Source organism: Aptenodytes forsteri, unplaced genomic scaffold (assembly GCF_000699145.1).
Source record: "Aptenodytes forsteri isolate BGI_AS27 unplaced genomic scaffold, ASM69914v1 Scaffold54, whole genome shotgun sequence".
Taxonomy (NCBI): domain Eukaryota; kingdom Metazoa; phylum Chordata; class Aves; order Sphenisciformes; family Spheniscidae; genus Aptenodytes; species Aptenodytes forsteri.
The window spans coordinates 6,604,293-6,620,418 of NW_008796044.1; the positions used below are offsets into that span (position 1 = coordinate 6,604,293).

General features: G+C 39.5%; 1 protein-coding gene across 1 annotated transcript; it reads left to right on the forward strand.

Annotated features, from left to right (window-relative positions):
• Positions 1 to 3,725: 3,725 nt before the first annotated feature.
• Positions 3,726 to 11,146, forward strand: IL12B (interleukin 12B). Its single transcript, XM_009285728.2, has 6 exons — positions 3,726 to 3,807; positions 5,776 to 6,057; positions 7,202 to 7,319; positions 8,353 to 8,546; positions 9,365 to 9,510; positions 10,993 to 11,146. Exons 1-6 carry the CDS (start codon positions 3,726 to 3,728, stop codon positions 11,116 to 11,118), a joined length of 948 nt encoding a protein of 315 aa, XP_009284003.1. The 3' UTR covers positions 11,119 to 11,146.
• The last annotated feature ends 4,980 nt before the right edge of the window (positions 11,147 to 16,126 follow it).

Genomic DNA, 16,126 nt, shown 5'->3' on the forward strand with positions numbered 1-16,126 from the left:
CCTCTCTGCTGTCTGCCTCCCAGATGTGTGACAATAAACAGGAACCCCATGCACTGGGAACTGCTGGGGTTCATAAGTTTATCTCACTGCTAATTTGGGTTGTTCCTCCTTTTGGTTTATGTTCTTGCCATATTTGGGGGCACCAAATATGCAACATATTGCAGATGCTTGTGTTGTTTCATCTGTGTGAAGGACTTCTGAAAGACCATTGACTATAGCAGAAGGGACAGGCACCGTATTTTCATTGCTGGATTACTACATTATAGCTTTGCTCTCTGGGCTGTGGGAATACTCCCGTCACTAGAAAGCACATAGGATATAGTTGTGTCTCTTTATGAATTCCTAAAGCATGTCAGGTTGAATTTCAAACCTTTTTTTTTTGCTTTTATAAGCAATGTATTTCTTCTTGTGTATAACTTTTCAGTCATCTTATTCAGGTTTGGAACAGGGCTAGAAGAACAACTCAGTTTTGTTTTGCCTGACAAAGTGAATTGTTTTCTATTATTTCACAAATAATAAAAAAATCAACAGAAACTTCTTCCTCATTTTCAAAGTATATGTTATGTATGGGCTTTTCTTATGCTTGAGTACAGGTCTAAAAGGAACATCAGTTTATAAAGAAAAAACAATAGGTTATATTTAAAAACTGCAACATAATGTGACAATCTCAGGTTTTTATCTCTGAGCCAGAACTGGTTGTTTATTTTTTGGTTGACCTCATTCTCAATTTTTAGAATAAACACAATTCTAAAACAGCAATTAAAAATTAATTTTCACTTAGCTCTTCTTCTGATTGATGTGGTAGCTGGGATTTTATTTCATGTAATTATCTCTGTCGTGCTTATCAGGTAGAAATAGATTTAGTTTATTTAACTTTCTCTTTCTGTCTTCATGATATACTCCCCATCAGACAGTTTTGGAAGTTTATTCATTCTGTATTTATTCTTCCTCGGATGATGAACAGGCAGTATGAGAGAGACAGAAAATCGGGCAGGAAAGGAAATGCCTCTGGCATACCATAAAGGTCACTGTAACAATCTCATAATCTCATTTCCTCTTTAAAGTTTACCTGGGAGTCCCAAACTTTTTTTTTTTTTGCTTTAGCTCTGCCACTATGTAAAAAAGGAACTCAAGCCACGTGTTGCAATTCTGTGGTATTGCGGTGAAATGGAGCATCCCTTTCCTTTCAGAGTTTAGAAGTATTTATAAGGGAGCCAGCACTTTGTTTCCTTCAGATCACAAAACCAACCTGCCTGGCAACTTCAGCTAACAGGCCTCACAGGAAAAGGTGAGAATTCCTTTCTTCTCTAACACTGGGGCAACACAAAGTCTGGTACCAGCTGCTTCAGGGGAAACTAATGAAAACTTAAAATTATTTATTTATAAGTATATTTAAATAGTTGTCATGACATTTTTCTCAGGACAGTATTTATATGCTTATGTGCCTGAAGTTAAGCACATAATGTATATACGTATATAGCTCATAGAATTGTTATCTAACCAACAGAACAGCTTATGTTATAAGGTAATAATCTTTTGTATCTTACCAATATTCATGTTGCTGGGGTTTGTGCATCGACAAATACGTATTTATGGTCAGACCGTTCTCTGTTTTAAAAAACATGCAACACCATTGACTTGGCCCTGCCTTGAGCTGGGACTGGTCCAGATGACATCCAGAGGTCCTTTCTGACATAAATTATTCTGTGATTCTCAGTGAAGGAATCTGTGCTGATTTACAGCAGCTCATGCTCCAGAGTGCAGGCAACTTATGATGTTGGTACACTCTCCTCATCTATGAAGTGCTCGGGCAACTGCACTGGTTAATGATGCTCAGAAACCGAATTTATTTGTGATGAATTTTTCAATAAAATTTTGAGATGGGGGGAGAGGGTGTTCTCCCCCCCATCTCAAAAATTGAATAATTTTCCATGAAAATGGTTAACTTCTTTCATCAAAAACCTGAATCGTGAAGCTTCTCCCTAAAACCAGGAGAAACTTTTCTGTTTTCAAGGTTTCAATTTTGATGAAAGGTTGATACGGAAAAGAAGGCATGTTTTACACCCTTCTCCTCCAAGTTTTAGCTGATACTTCAGATACTGGTTTTATGAAGCATAGTGATGAATGCCATGTTGTGATGAAAGAACTGAGCGTCTTTCAGAAAGTTGCAAAATGTATTTTTCTTTCGCAAATTACAGATAATCCTGCGTGCAGTAGAAAATCATCAGGAGCTAAGAATGTTTGCCTTTTAATGAAGCAATATACTGCTGATAGGCTGCCTGATAGTGTCTGGCTTTTCACTGAGGCTCGTGCCTCCTTCTGAGTACAGGTGCAATGTGAGCTGGTTCCTCTCCTAGATACTCTCTCCGGAAAGTATACTTGTAGCTTCTGGTCCCATTAATAGCTGTGCTGTGTGGTGTACAAAATCAGATGGCACGCTTTCTTGGCATTGGTCCAGAGACAGCTGACTTGATGAAGATTAAGGACCGCTAATAATAGCAGGAGCTGCCAGTGAGTAACAGAATTGGTGCACACAGAAATACACACATACTCTTCCTCCATAAACCCAAATGAAAATGTTTCATAGCACATGAGAAGAAATCAGGAGGACTACTCCCCTCTCACTGAAAAAGACTGGTTTGGGAGGAAAAAAACCCAAACCACTTAATTTTGTGTTTTTCATGTGCATTCAGACTCCCACTGTAGTCAGAACAGACTTTGAAAGATATATTCACCAATCTCTCTTTCTAAGTCATACTCCTATTCATTTGGCTTAATCTCCATTTGAAAAAGGTCTGAAAGTGTATCTAAAAAACTGTCATTAAAGTTTTTTATGCACCTAGTGGTTACTACAATATTTGGCAAATATGTTTTGTGTTTCATGAAGAGCTCTAGCTGTATTTTGAATTCAGGACAAATATACATTTATATCTTGTATATACAGCTATATACTTCTCAAGTAAGATACATGTATATGTCTCAAATGAACACAGCAACAATGATATACATATCCAGCCATTTCTGCAAATACAGCTGTGGCACTGAATCCAGTAGGAATTTTGCCTGAAATTGCTTGCAAAATTAATTAGACTATGCAACCTCAGGTGGATACTAGAACTAGTACCAGTTAGGCAAGTGTCAGTATTGATGCCAGCTCTACACTGCATTATTGACACTGTTACACTTGTTCTCACAAAGATGGTGAAGACTACAGTCCAGCAAAACTCTTCAGCAGGTCCTTCATTTTAGTCGCAATCCTTTGTTTTAATAGGACTATTGACATGCTTAAACCAAGGAATATACTTATATGCTTTGTATGACTGGAATTTAATGTCCATTGATCCTTTAGTCCAATGTTCATGCAACTAGCCTCACTGGCATCAGCAGGACTTTTCTTGCATGAGGAATATTTAACTGAGGGACCTGGGAATGCTTCTGAGCTCCTGACCATATAAGACCTATGCACACAACAATTTCCTCTAAGTTCTGTGATTTCTTCTATAAACTGGTTTGCGGTGTGAATAACAAGCGGATCATAATCTTGGCTTGAGCTCCAGTACAAACCTGATTCAATTTTTCTGTAGTCTAAGAGTTCTCAGAATGTGAGAATGTTTCTTCACTGGAACTGACTCTGCCTTCTTATTATCCTGTCCAGCATTGAGCTCGATTTCAGTACACAGTTAACAATCCCCAATGAAGTCTAGTAATTTATTTTTTCCCTACAGATGTGTCGCCTACTATTTGCCTTATTTTCATTATTTTCCTTTGCTGCCCTTCTGGAAGCACAGTGGAAACTGAGGGAAAATGGTAAGCAATCTTCACTTACTGAGACCTACAGCTGACTGTAGGACACAAGGGTATTTCAGAATTATACTTGTGTCCACAAGCACAGAATTTGTTAACTATAGTATCTTAGGCCAAGGTTCTTCCTCTTTGTTTGTGAATAACTAGTCAACTAATTGGTATTAATGGAAGAAATATTTAGAAGTCCTAAATTGTTGCCCACCAGCCACTCTGAATATTTGCATTAGAAACTGTCTTATTTCCTATTCCCTGTTCTCTTGTTTCAAAAGTTTCAGTCATGCAGTCTGGAAGCAGAAATAGTATCTTGTGACTTAGGTAATAACCCACAAACAAACAAGTGAAGAATTACCAAAAAGAATACTTCACAGTAAAACCTAAAACCTAGAAATAGTTTATCCAACTTTTCTGGTAAATAACTTAAATGTAAATACATTTGTAAAAATAGAGGGTCAGTAATAAACAAAAAAATCTTTTGAATAACTTACCAGAAAATCTGGGTAAATTCAGATAATCAGGCTTGCTGTTCTTATTCACCCAGTGTAGCTCCATAATCCAGGCTGTCTTTAATGTGATTATCCAAAAAGAAGGACCCTAATCAACATGAGAAAAGCATTCTCAATCTGATTGTGTTTTATTTGTAAAAAGTAACTCAATTACTTTTCCCCATATCTTGACATTAAAAAATGATTTATCCTGTGGGTTCCCTGGACAATACCACGGTGCTGAAAACTGCAAATATGTTTGTCAGTATTGAGAATAATCTTTGTGTTTGAAGTCTGTAAGATTTACCTTGCCTGTGCTTCAAATATCCATAAGCAGTTTGGTAAGCTTCCAAGCTTCCTGGAGTTGCATGTTTTCTGCCATTTTAGATTCAGTGTTTGACATGTATTTCTTAGTGTTTCTTCTTTGTGGTAAAGTCTTAAAGCTCTCATTCTGGTAGTGAAATGCTCTGGTGAAAAGGTCTTAGAGCTCACTGGAACTCTGATTTCCTGAGCTGAGTGCTTGCTGTGGGGTTGACACACTAAGAAACAAATTTTTGCCACTTCTTGCATGTAGAAGAGTCTCTGAGGACACTGAATGTGGTTGGGGAGCCTGTGACAGCAGTAGTATATCTGAGCAATGACAGTTAAATTTGAGAACTCTTGCCACACAGAAGTGTAGGTGAAGTTCTTCAGCCAACCACAGCAGAGAGACAAGATAAGATAATGTTTCTTTAACAGAATTTTTCAAAGTTATTTTGTTATGTGGTGTGTCTTCTAATTTGGAAAGACCAGCAGGGCACTTCAGAGTTACAAGATGGCATTTAGAAGACCACATGTCCCTGTTGCAGTCCACTTAGCTCTGCTGTAGCTCAGTGATCCCCTGTCTCTTAGTAATTGCTCCATTGGGACCAGGGTGATAGCAGTACAGATTGTTCCCTGCAGAAAATGGAAAACAGCATCATCTACAGGCAAATACAAACCATTTACCCAGAGCTCCCCTCCTTCCCATTGCTCACTCACAGACCTTTGACGCTGAAGAGGGCAAAGCGTCATAGCTTTGCACCATAGCAAAGCACCATAGTATGGAGTGGTTTTACATGCCATTCTGTGAGCAAAGGCCACAGGCCACGTGCAGGAGGAATAACTGGGCTCGGTATGTCCTGGCATCCTCACCTTTAAAACAAAGGTACATGCCTGCTTCCCACTGTTATAAACCACTGTAAGATTCTCTGGGAACTTAGAAAAAAAATCACTTCTTCCATTAAAATGTCATCCCTATTGATCAGCATGTTCTAGATACACTGTAAATTTCTAAGTTGAACCTCTTCCTGTAGTAAAGATTTCCAGGTTATGGTGAGGCCTCAGGCAAGAAAGCCAGAGGTTTGTTAGCAGTTTTCCTGGAGAGTAGAGCTGAAAAAAAGGGCTCAGTTCAATCTTCATACTGTTAAGTATGAGTAGCTGCTAACATATCTTTCTCTGCAATGTCCAGTGTACGTCATAGAATCAGAGTGGAATGATGAGACACCAGCTAAAAGAGTGGAGCTCACCTGTAACACATCTGATGAAGCTCTGCCAGTTTACTGGAAAAAGGGCAGCGAACTGAAAGGAACTGGAAAGACTCTGATTGCCGAAGTGAAAGAGTTCCCAGATGCTGGCAACTACACCTGTCTGACAGCTAATACCCATGAAATCGTCAGCTATGATTTCTTTCTCTTAACTAAAATAGACTCCAATGGGCAAATGATAAGGTCAATTCTGAAAAGCTTTAAAGGTACGGTCATAAGATGATGTGATGTATCTTGCTCAGCTTTGTGCCTTAGAGCTTTGTGAGGACCAGAGGGACCTCTTTGGAGCAATGCATGAGAAATATCCACTTTTAAAAGGGTCCTCTTCAAATGCTTTACTGACAATGAAAGGCAAATGATTACTTTTGTGGGTCTGTATATGGTGCAGCTGATGAGCAGCATAGGAGTCGGTTGCCATGGGATTAATTTAGGACTCTCTAGACCTATAGGATGGAGTGATAGTAGGAATGATTAAATACAGGATAACATCAATACCACACCACTGCTTTTTTGGTGGGGGGCAGTTGACTTGCTTTGCCTCCATCTCACAGACCCAGCACTCAGGAGATGGTTTGCAAAACCAGGGCTACATGATTTGACAGAACCAGGACTGACCTAGATTTTAAGTGCTGTCATTTGGGCTTCTCCATTCACAGTTAACCCACTGGGACAAGCCTGTGTTGTTTTGCATTTTCTGCATGAACCTCAGTCATCTATGTCTCATATTGCAGTCCCTCACTGTAGTGCCAGGAACTTAGGAATTTCCAGGACTTTTTCCCTGGCTCCTGGACCCACATATCAGATGCAGTAGGCTGGTCTGCCAGTCAGCTACATCCAGGGTACAATAGAGAGTTGTTGAGAGTCTGCAGTGCTGGGCAACAGAAATGAAACACGCCTATACAGAGGCCTCATTCACTTCGCCCACTGGAAACATTCCCCATCAAGTGCCCTGGTGTGTGAAGACGTGAGATTACCCACTGCGTGCACTCTCATGCGCGGGGTAACAAATAACAGAGGTTTACCAACTGAATAGCTGCAATGTTTCTTTGTGAAAGGAACAATGGATTTGTCTACATAAATCTCTTACTGACAGCTATCTGCGACAGCTTGGGTATGCTCTAGCTCCTGTCAATAGCCACACAGATGTGGTTAATGTGGTGCCATGTAAACCAGCCTTCAGCCACTAACTGTGGTTATATGGCTTTTTAACTACAGGTGAGACTCTGTCTGCCTATGTACCCACCACCTGCCAAAGTAGATGGGAGTCTACTGAATTACTGTTTTCTCTCTGCTTTGACCATTTTGGCAAAAAGAGTAAATAAATCATGTTTTCTTTCTTTTTCCATCTAGAGCCAAACAGGACATTTTTAAAATGTGAGGCAAAGAACTACTCTGGAATTTTCATATGTTCATGGATGATAGAAAATGAGAGTCCTAATGTGAAGTTCACAATCAGAAGTCTAAAAGGGTAAAAGCTTGTACTTTCCTTAACAACCTCATAGTAAGGTCGGAACAGCCCTTTGTGTTACTCTGTGTAGGAGATCCTGCATTTTTGGCTATTGAGGACATGTAGAAGGCGAGGAATCCCACTTCCAGAGTCTGAACATCTGCAAAATGTTTTGAGCCATCACTGGGGCTAACTTGACTAATAAGGGCATGGAAGTTGCTCAGAAATTAATAAAGACTTGAAAATGGAACAACCCCCACTGGACTGTTACAGCTGCTACAGTACAACCACAGAATAACTTAAGCAATAGCAAAAAACAGTTCATGCAGGGGAGAGAGAGGAAGTTGAGCCAAAAGCAGAAACAATCATAGCACTGAGTCCCTTTGCAGCAGATCCAGTGGAATTAAGGGAGTGGGAGGCTGCACCCACTGCAAAAGCCACATGTCCACTGACAAGTCTCTGTTGAGGAACACTGCAGAAACCTGCAAGGGAAATATGTGAGGGGAACCTTGTGGGGATTTCCTACCTCCCTCTACTCTTCGGGGTTTCTCCAAAACATGGAGTGCTTGAGCAAAGGTCACTTCAGTTTGTTAAAGAAGAAACAACTGCAAAGTGTTTTATTTTGCTGAATGCAAAAATAGAACCAGATTCAGGTAGTACTTTATAGATGGCTTTTGTTATTTATCTCCCAATGGATACATTTTAACCTTCCCTTATTTCTTCCAGCAAGGTTTTGGAAAGGGCTACGGAACAAAGTAAGATACTAGAGCTTGTCATGGGACAGTGGTAATAAGAAATGCGATATCTTGTTTTAGATTTAAACACTAATTCCTTCTGCTAAGGTAGGGGGGCTTTTGTGATTTTACATTAATATGTAATACAGCACTGAAAATGTAAGAACTCCCACTGAACTGTCTCTGCAGCTGTTGAAGCACAGCCGTAAAATGATACAGGCAACAGCAAAACATTACCTTACCAGCTACATGTTATCATTGTGGCAACAAATTCTCAGAACAAACCAGCACTTCAGTACTTTTCTCTGTTCTGTATTCAGCTCTCAAGCAGACGTAACCTGCAGCAGCCCTGTAGCTCACGCTGATAAATCAGTGACTGAATACACAGCCCAGTGCCAGAAAGAAAACTACTGTCCATTTGCTGAAGAGCACCAGCCAATTGAGATGTTCCTGGAGGTCATTGACGAGGTGGAATATGAGAACTACACTAGCAGCTTCTTCATCAGAGATATCAGTGAGTAGACCAGGAATCATGATTAATTCTTAGCTTTATTCTTGCTGCTGATAGTGGAACTAACAACAGTAGCTGATCAAACCAAGCTTGGGAATCCCTGCCCTATTCTACTGTAAATCTGTATCAAGCCCCCAGTTACAGGAACAGGGGAAAACAAGTCTTAGCAGCAGTCCAGAAGAGGATGAGGAAGTGAAGAAGCAACATCTTCCTAGCTTGTGACCTCCAACCCTCTCACCCCCACATCTCCCAGAAGTTTCTGTAGTCTTCTCTACTAGATGGACATGTTTTGGAAGGGGTATGTGGGAGAAGTCAGAAAATAACCAATAACCCAGCAAGCTCTTCCCTGAGAACTGCAGATTTACTGAGATAATGGTTAACGCTATGTACGCTTCCCTCCTGATCCATTCTTACAGATGGGCATCCAGGGCAGGTTAATAGAAACTGACAGGCAATAAAAGGACCAGTTGTGACCGTGATGCCACAGGGCACAGGGAAATGAAGCAGCATCCTAAAGAAACAGATGTTTTGCTAAATGCCCTAATGGTCAGCAGGGGTTGAAGATATTCCTCTGTGTCCAACAGAACCCTCTGCAACCCTTCAGGCAAAAAAAAGAAGGATCTTACCCAGAGAGACTCTGGGAGTGTACTTAAATTTCCGTAAGAAGCATACAAGGCAGTTCTTACACATCATGCCTACTCCTCTCTTAATCTCATGGAGGCTCCCAAACCTGATTCCTATAAAACTATCAATAGTAGTACACCAACATCTGACATTATGCTGCTAATGTGAATTAATTCCTTCTATATTTTTTCTTGCAGTAAAACCTGACCCACCCCAATGTCAGTATGCGGCCACAAATGGAACAGTGACGTGGACATATCCCAGAACATGGAGCACACCAAAGTCCTACTTCCCTTTGACTTTCAGGGTCAAAGTTGAAAGTACAAAGAAACGCAAAAACCAGGTAGAGATACAACATTTGAAACACTATTTTCTTGCTTGAACAGACAGTACAAATAATATAAGCTTAGTATGCAAGAATCATGGACTAGAATAAAAAAAAAAAAAGGGTGCTGAGACCCAAATGTGCCAAGGTTCTGTCTTGGCAGAAAAAGACCTCCTTCCCAGTTCTATGAGCAGTAAGATCCAAACAACACACTCTGGGGTGGATGCAACCCTGATGTAACTGGGGAGATAAAATCGTGCCCAGCATTGCATAGCTATGTGGCAAGGTTCTGTCTTGGCAGAAAAAGACCTCCTTCCCAGTTCTATGAGCAGTAAGATCCAAACAACACACTCTGGGGTGGATGCAACCCTGATGTAACTGGGGAGATAAAATCGTGCCCAGCATTGCATAGCTGTGCTAGCGTGAGAAAAGCATTTACTAATTCATTAGTAGGCTGTGTGGGTCCTAATGTGGGAAAATCCCGATTTCCAAATCAAGAAGTCTAGGATCTGTTGCACTGATTTCCTTGTATGTTGTTTGTACCTAGCTAGCTCAGACTTTCTTTATAGGTGAATGGCAAATAAGGAATCAATGCTACCAATCATTTGGTAGCATTTTTGTGGAGACTGGCGAAGACTATAGTCTTTGCCACACACTTTCCAGTTATTAGTTAATTGTTAACTAAACATTGCTACTCTGTATTAGCTTTAAATCACAAAATGGTTTTCCTTCCTTTGCTAATGCTCATGGGTACACTACAGGGTACACAACAGCAGTATGGCAATTTGCCTAGGTTGGCAAAGAAATCAACAGCAAAACTGGAAAGAAATACACAAACCGGTTGACCACAGTGCAGGTCCTTAACTGCAGTGCTGCTCTTCCTTGGTCCAGCAATCAGAAAAGTAAACATATGTAATGATCGTTCCAGTTTGTCAACTGATTAAACCAAAGACACTAGAGGATGTCTTTTTCTATGTGAAAAAAATAAGCAAGCCTGTACCAGCAGATGGGGCCATTCCCCCAGCGCTGACTCCTTGACTTTAGTAGGGTTGTCTTGTACAAACCCTTAGGTAGAGAAACTGGCGAGTCTACGGAGTGCTTCTTGTATCAGCCACGAGTCCTCAGTGGAAATTTCAACGATACTGAACACCAGCAACTTCTGCCTTTTAGGGTTCCCACTCTGGGAGAAGAAGGAAAAAAAGAAAAACTCAGATAAACAAATAAACCCTTTGTTTTCATGACTGTTTCAGTTTGGGGTTTGGATCACTTTACAACACTAACTTCAGTGGAAAGTGGGCTTTTTACTTTGTTTCTGCTGAGGCTCAAGTTCTCACAAGTCCTTATGACTTTGGTATCTGTGGGTGAAGATATCTGGGTTGAAGAACCCAGACTACCAGTGGGTTTTTTGAGTTACATGTGCTTGTTGCAATCTGTCTGGCACTTATTGTATGTTCTGCTTGACCTTTACAATCCGCTGATGGAGCTGTGCCCTGTTCATAGGTCTATGATGCTGAAGAGCAGTCTATTCAGATTCCAATGACTGGGCCGAAAGACAAGATCTCTGTGCAGGCCAGGGATCGCTATCACAACTCATCCTGGAGTGAGTGGTCTTCACTTTGCAGGTAAGACTTAAAGAACCTTCTACTGGATGAGCAGGGATGATTCCTTACCTAGGAGAGTAAGGAGTCTATGAACTTCTGCTTCTTAAATACTCATTTATTCCACATTTCCTCATAACCCTTTTTGTCTCCTGAACATTTTTTCATGAACTATCTGTAAGAGAATAAACATGTAAATGTATTGGGCTGTCTAAACGATGATTCTCTTAAAAAAATAATTGAGGAAACAATTAGAATCCATTTAAATCAGAGAGGAAACAATGGATGTAGGTTCATGGACATGGGTACTGTTCTACCTAACTAGGCAATTATAAAATATTCTTTAAGAAATATATAAGCATTTGGCCGTTGCTAGTGTAACCCATGCTGATTTTTATCCTTTGTGTTCATTGATAGCTTATGAATCAATGTTGAGCATCCAAATACAGCAGACAATCCATATACAGCCAAGTTTTACCAGTAAAATGAGAAAGGGAGTGAGAGAGGGAGAGATGAGAGATTTGCTATTAGGAAGAAAAGCTATTAGCAGCTTCTGCTAGTCCTAGGAATGGCTGTTTTCTTACTCTGTGAATTGATTAGCGTTCTCTGACAGCTCTAAATTACTCCCAGCCCAGCTTTCCAGGTCAGAACATATTTTTAAGTATGGAAATAGCCTCCTTCAGATCAACACCAAAAAGAATTATGCAGATTTTTTTATCTTCTTCCTCTCTTCTGTTTTGTAATTTTGGGGTGGTTTTTTTTCAATTAGATGTAGATGCAAATCTCTCTGACCTCCAAGTTTCCTGACTCACACAGTTGAAAAGTTGTAAACCTGTAGCCCTATTGAAACACTTGAAATGAGATCACACTGTTCTGTGGATCCAGTCTTCATTGGTACAGGGGTATTTATAGATACCTGGGAACTGAAGGAAATTTTCAAAAGGGCCGTAGCTGGACAGGTGCCTAACTCTCATCAGTTGAAGCTGAATCCCTAATCCCCATCAGACACAGGAACTTCTGAGCCTTGCATTATGTGGTCCTGAGCCCTTTAGAGAAATTGAGTGGTGGCATTTCACTAGATGGCTCAGACCAGCGAAGCTCTATTAAGAAATGGACTAAAAATCTAGGTCTGAGGAAAATAAAGATAATTCTTATGTAAATTTCCTTCCTCTTATTTTACAGATAACCAGTAAGAGATTCTAGGAGAATGGCACAATGCTCCTAAAGAAAGCAAAGAATGAATTAGCACAAGAACATAAGCATAATTAGAAGAAAAATTTGCATTTGAGATTATTAAGAAGCCATAGCGTATCTTTTTTGTAATAGATAATACGATCCTGATTTTGGCAGCTCTTTTAAATTCCCCAGATTTGAGTAACACCTTTAGCATACATCATGTTATGTTAACATGTGTAGTATTTTGATACATTGCTGTCAGCTATTATTGTAGGTTCTGCATATTATTGTATCACATTTATTTATTTATTTTTATTATTATTGTTATTATTATTATTTATTTACTTGACATGACTTGCAATGCCAGATGATGGCAGTTGCTATTCAAACTGTTTCATGTGTTTATTTATTTGGAAAGGAACTTATCCTGATTTTGGCAGCTCTTTTAAATTCCCCAGATTTGAGTAACACCTTTAGCATACATCATGTTATGTTAACATGTGTAGTATTTTGATACATTGCTGTCAGCTATTATTGTAGGTTCTGCATATTATTGTATCACATTTATTTATTTATTTTTATTATTATTGTTATTATTATTATTTATTTACTTGACATGACTTGCAATGCCAGATGATGGCAGTTGCTATTCAAACTGTTTCATGTGTTTATTTATTTGGAAAGTAACTTACTGAAAGAACTGTTTTAGTATTCCATTATTTAATTGTTTAACTATTTGATTATTTAATTATTTATTTTTATTTATTTTGTTGAAGAGTATCACCATAGAAAGCCTTGGCTGCATGAGGCAGCTATGTATCATGTATCAGGGCCATCCTCATCTTCCAATCTGATGGCAGATGTTTTAGTAAAAGAAGGAATTGCAAGTTCAGAGTCCTAGAAATATTAGCTGCTGCATTTTGTCAGCTGTCTGTGCTTACATCATGTTGATGCCCAGCTGGTGAACACTGCAAACGGTTGTTGCATGAGAGATCAACCACTCTCAAAGCCCTACACTTGCAGCTGAACCCAAGCTGCAGTGGAAGCAATGGGAGTGCTGGCATGGAGGCAGCTTTGAGGTGCTGTGGTTGAAAGAGTCCTGTTGCCACCTCTCATGAACATGAAAGGAAATGGGAGCCAATAGCTGAATATAACACCTCCTAAACAAAACTCCTTTTCTTTCATGCTTGTGATCATTAGAAGCCCTTTATTCAGTGACCCACGTGTACCCAGTGCATCTCTTGCAGTGGAGTTTTCTGACAATAAAATTAATTCAGAGCTGCTATGCCACAGGGCACAAGTAGTCAGGAATCTGCAACTGAAACCAAGGCAGCTTAAATTGTTTAGAAGTTTAACTGCAGTGTATCTGATATTTCAGAGAGCAATTGGTAACTGGTTTTATATGTGGATGTTAAGCATCTAATTCAAGTTAGAGTTTTAGAATACAGCTTTTTATAGTTCACTTTGAAAGTATTTCCCTAGTACTGCAACATGTGCTAGGTGTTTTCACAGAACCTTAGGAAAAAAACCTCAAGTCCTAGTTCTGAACTGCTTACAGTGTAAGTCCCCAGGTCTGGAAAGAAGCAGAAGTATGTGTTGAAGTCTGTACATTTTTGTCAAACCACATAAGTCCTGACTTTCAGGAGGGAAAAATGCATTAAAATATCTTTAAGGAGTTAGGCCTTAATCCCTGGTACAGAATCACTGAAATTAAAAAAAGACTTCCATTGTGACCATGCTTCCTTTTTTTCCAGTCTTAGAAATGGGTGGTAATTTAAGATATTTAAACATTGAAATGTGGGAAGTATCTGATATTTCAGAGAACTGTTGATAATCTAGCTACAAGTGCTGTTAGTATTTATTAAGTGTACACATCTTATTTCTGCTATAAATGCAATTTACTGTGCTTGTTTTACAAAGGAGCTAATAATAAATACATCTGAAAACAAGAAAACTTGGTTTACTTGTGATCTTTTAAGAAGAATGGTTAATATCTTCACTTTCCTACCAGAATATTATACATTACTTCTGAGGCAGTGTCGGTAAGGAGAAGTAATATTACTGATTAATGCTACCAAATTCATGGCCTGTAAAACTGTACAGGACAACACAGAAAAGTGACGTCTGTTAGTCAGCAGTCTCTTCTAAACCCTCTTCTGCAGGCTAAGAAGTGATTGTTTCTTTTGCAGTCTAAGAGTACATTCAAGTTCACTGGCCTTTGTGGTCAGGAGGTTTGCAATTGAAACCAGGCTGACATATATCTTGAGGTCTTTGAGGTTTCTCTCTAATACTGTTGGTACAGTGTTCAGTAGGACCTTCCTGTTCTTCAGATATCTGGATTGAAACCCTGACACCATTGAAACCAATAATTGAAACCTCTCATTAACTTTGATTCAGCCTAGTTCTCACTCTCAGAAATACTCAGGCTAAATTTGCAAGTATCCTGCAAAGACTGTATTGATCTATTACCTTTAGCGGAACATGCCTTTCTGTGCCATGATCCCATAAGGTGAGTTAAACCTCCCTACAGGAAGCTTTTCTGGCATAGATCATGAGGTAATGAGGAGCCGGTAGTGAGGAAAGTTGTTGTCTAAGATTCTTCAGGAAAATAACAAAGCACAGCTTGAAAGTGCCCCTTTTTCTGCAGAAATCAAGTTAATTGTAAGGTGGCTGTTCTCTATAAGACATAAAGTTGGCTTCAGTCCTTGATTATCCATTTCCTGGGCCTTATATGGATCCAAGTGCCTCTGAATATCTGCTCTAGAAATTGTCAGACAGTCTCCCATTTCTGAGGAACTCTCTAGATTGTATAAAAAGGTGTTAATATCACAGCACAAATATTCAGTGAGGTGGCTCCATACACTGGAGATCATTTCCTAACATACTCCATCCAGTCAAGAAAATAATAGTTGATGTGTCAGTTAATCCTTGTACTTCTCTTTCTTAATTTCTTTCCTTGTTGTGCCTCAAATAATCTGGAAACATTCTTATTAATGTCACAATGCATAGACTCAATCAGGCTGCACAATGTACAAAATTGCCCCCCCCAAAAACCTCTAGATTGCAAAATCAAAGCTTCTGAAATAAAATAATGATAGAACTAAGTTTATTCCTGAGGCCCTTATGGTATGAAAGTCGTCAATCATATAGACACATAATAGGTCTTCTACTGGACCTCTGTCTTACTCGGTGACCCACCATTCTCTGGGAAGGGGCAGCTCCTCCAGCTTTCTATTCATACTCATCATTCAACACGTGGCTTTAGGTTTTGCCTACCACACCTCCCTAAATCTGCACTGAACAGAGACTGACTAATTCCCTCCAGGGCTTTTTGTGGGTGCTCCTCATCTTTTAAAGAATGCTTTACAAATAGTTGGTGTACTTAATGAGGCACTAATAGGTTGCAGTAGGAGCTTGCTATCCTCTAAGTGTTTCAGCCATTACAGCTGGGTAAGCAGGCACTTGCTAACAGAAAAAGGAAAAAAAAAAAAAAAAGCTTACATCTAATCAGGAGTTCTGTGAGAGAACACATATTAGATTTCAGGTCCAAATGCTTCATATCCACCCCTCCTTCCATGTTGACCTTCATCCTTTCCCAATTCTTCATAAGTTGTAGCTTCTCTTTTATAAAAGTTATAATATTTTTAATAGGGGCAAAACCAATGTATGTCCTCTAACCTTGTTCTGAGACATGAAAAAACCTTAAAAGAAACCTTTCCTCAAATACTTCAGTTTCACTGACTTCAGTGTGACAGAACTTCAAAGTACTAAATGCCTGGAAATTACACAGAATCGTAGAATAGTTTGGGTTGGAAGGGACCTCTAAAGGTCATCTAGTCCAACCCCCCTGCAACAAGCAG